Source organism: Penaeus vannamei, chromosome 2, assembly GCF_042767895.1.
Source record: "Penaeus vannamei isolate JL-2024 chromosome 2, ASM4276789v1, whole genome shotgun sequence".
NCBI classification, from domain to species: domain Eukaryota; kingdom Metazoa; phylum Arthropoda; class Malacostraca; order Decapoda; family Penaeidae; genus Penaeus; species Penaeus vannamei.
Window position 1 is genome coordinate 39,464,097 of NC_091550.1, and position 2,500 is coordinate 39,466,596.

Sequence of the window (2,500 nt, forward strand, 5' to 3'; positions counted from 1 at the left end):
CGTCGCCCGAGTTAATTAGTGCAGTTGTCAATTCCTGCAGCAGATTAAGATTTCTGCGTCTACGCCGTCTTCCACTTGCAGCGTTCAGTGTAGTTTCAAGTCCATCTAGATCTTGTCCAATTCTAACCACTTCATTTTTTGCTTCGTTCACCGCTTCCCTCTCTTGTGCACGGTTATCAAGCTCTGCGCTAAGTGCTAATGGAGGGGAGTAAGGGGGGTAGAATAGTGAATCTTACTACACATAGTCTTAGTCACGGGAAGCCGATATCATAACATTTGTCATTGTTCTCTTTTACACTATAGTACAACATACTGTTTAAAACCAAGACTTACTCAGGGTAGAACTACAGCTGCTGCCTCCAGTGTTATTTGAGATCCAGCTAGCGAAAGCAGACACACGGGTGTACACACCAGGGTTGTCAGGGACGGCACACTGGAAACCATAGCTGACAATTCCGATTTGAGCCCAGGTGCCGTCACAAAGTTTCGCAACAAGAGGACCACCGCTGTCACCCTGCGGTTATGTACAGGGTAATGAATTGTTAAATAGGATGACTTATCAGGGTACTTTTGCAATTAAGAAACGTGTTCCCAAAGGTTAAACGAATTATGGCCATGGAACTGTTGCTTACCTGACAGGTATCCTTATAGAGAGTCAGAGCACATACAACCGAGTTTGTGTCTGGCGGTAAAGAAGCCTTCTGCTGACACTCGTCTATTGTGATGATATCTAACTCTACTTCCTGCAGGACGTCAGGTGATGATCCACCTGTTCAAAATAAGATTAATGTTACGAAAAATTGTGGCAGATATTTTGATGAGACACAAAGCAATATAGCACTTTTAAAAGTTTACTGAGCATTTCAGTATTATTTTATTTGATGGCTAAATTGTAAAATAACAGTTATCTAGCAAGATGTGGCAAGTGACTGAATGGCATGGTACAGAAAAAGAGAGGGGACGAAGGACAGGAGAGATGGCCATTCACTTCATTTACACAGACGAGACATTGAAACAGGAGTTTCAATCTTTTATTACCTTATACTTAATGGGTAATGAAACCAAAGACGAAGCAGAAATCAGTGGACCTACCAAACGACAGGGCTCCCCATCCCGACGCCACCGCCTTGCCTCCGAAGGGTATGTCCTCTTGCAGTCCCAAGCAGATCGGTTGGATATTGGCGTCGGTCGCATAATTCAGAGGTTGCGGCAGCTCTACCAGCGCGATGTCGTTAGCCTAAAGAAAGGGGAGGAAAAGTAAAGCATGTAAGCGAGGATAGGAGAAAGATACAACCATTGATAAAAGTGGCCCGTGTTAAGCACTTTTTCAATTTATAGGATTAACACGGAGAAGATATTCAAAACTTTCTAAATAGCAAAGATATGCAGATTGAAAACACACTGCTACCTTATTTATGGTCGTACAACGTTCATGAATTTTAGAGACTAATTTTCAATGTTTCACTTGGTTCTAAGTACCACAACCCAGGTTTCTGATGATAAATAATGAATGAATGAATAGTGGACAATGTCTCATGATGCTTACGTTAGTATTCGAATCATATCCCGGATGATCGATGAACCTCGAAGCCGTAACCGTTGTCCCAGCACCTCCGTTGATATCGATTGTGCCATAGATGATGTCGACACTTGTCGCCTTGTTGCTTTAGGCGAGGAAAATATTTTGTTACAAACCTTAATGTTACTCGCTTTATCATTATAATTATTGATCCATTGTATGCACACACACATACATACATGTAAACACACATATATACACATGCACACATGGAGGTAAAAAAAACAAAAAAAAAAACAATGATAACATACTTGCTTAGATCGTAAAAGCAATGCGCAGCAGTAAGAATCCACCTTTCCTTGATGATTGAACCCCCACACTGATACTGTCTGCCGGCGATGGTGGATAGAACCGCCACTTGGTAAGGGTACTCGCCCACTGATGCCGCCGTTCCGTTGACAATCCTTGTATTCCCAACGGAAATTGGTGCTACCCCGCAGCCATCTGATGGTAGGTTAATTTCATATTTCCGATAAAGCGAATAGCTTGAGAATAATTTGTCATTAACACTAACATGTCATTTGTCTATAGATATAACGTAAGTTAAGGATATAACAAGCAAATTTGTTGTGCTGCAATAGATGATCAAGATTAACTAGGAGGATATAGGATGTAGATAGATAGAAATCCATTCCACATAACAGCTTTGGTAAAATATGCCCAGATTTTTCAGCTTCGTGATCTCTGATGCTGGTTTCTTAATACAGAATAATAAACAATGTAATCATCTGTCTCTAGAGACGAACTCGAGAACTTTGGAAACTCACCACAGAATTCTCTGGTGATACTGCAAGTGGTTGTTCCTGGAGGTGGAGGAGCTGCAGTTGGTGATGGAGGAGCTGTGGTTGGTGACGGAGGAGCTGTGGTTGGTGACGGAGGAGCTGTGGTTGGTGACGGAGGAGCAGTAGTTAGTGATGGAGG

At 42.2% G+C, this 2,500-nt stretch overlaps 1 protein-coding gene across 1 annotated transcript in view; it reads right to left on the reverse strand.

The window, feature by feature from the left end:
• The window catches only part of LOC113811860 (mucin-2), a gene marked incomplete at its 3' end in the record, with an annotated part of 26,084 nt that overhangs the window by 8,083 nt on the left and 15,501 nt on the right, over positions 1-2,500 (reverse strand). Inside the window, 7 exon segments of the mRNA XM_070133119.1 lie at positions 1-195; positions 334-514; positions 633-769; positions 1,093-1,237; positions 1,547-1,664; positions 1,831-2,023; positions 2,347-2,500. The exon segment at positions 1-195 is cut by the window's left edge and continues 756 nt beyond it; the exon segment at positions 2,347-2,500 is cut by the window's right edge and continues 308 nt beyond it. Of these exon segments, the coding sequence (XP_069989220.1) occupies positions 1-195; positions 334-514; positions 633-769; positions 1,093-1,237; positions 1,547-1,664; positions 1,831-2,023; positions 2,347-2,500 (1,123 nt within the window).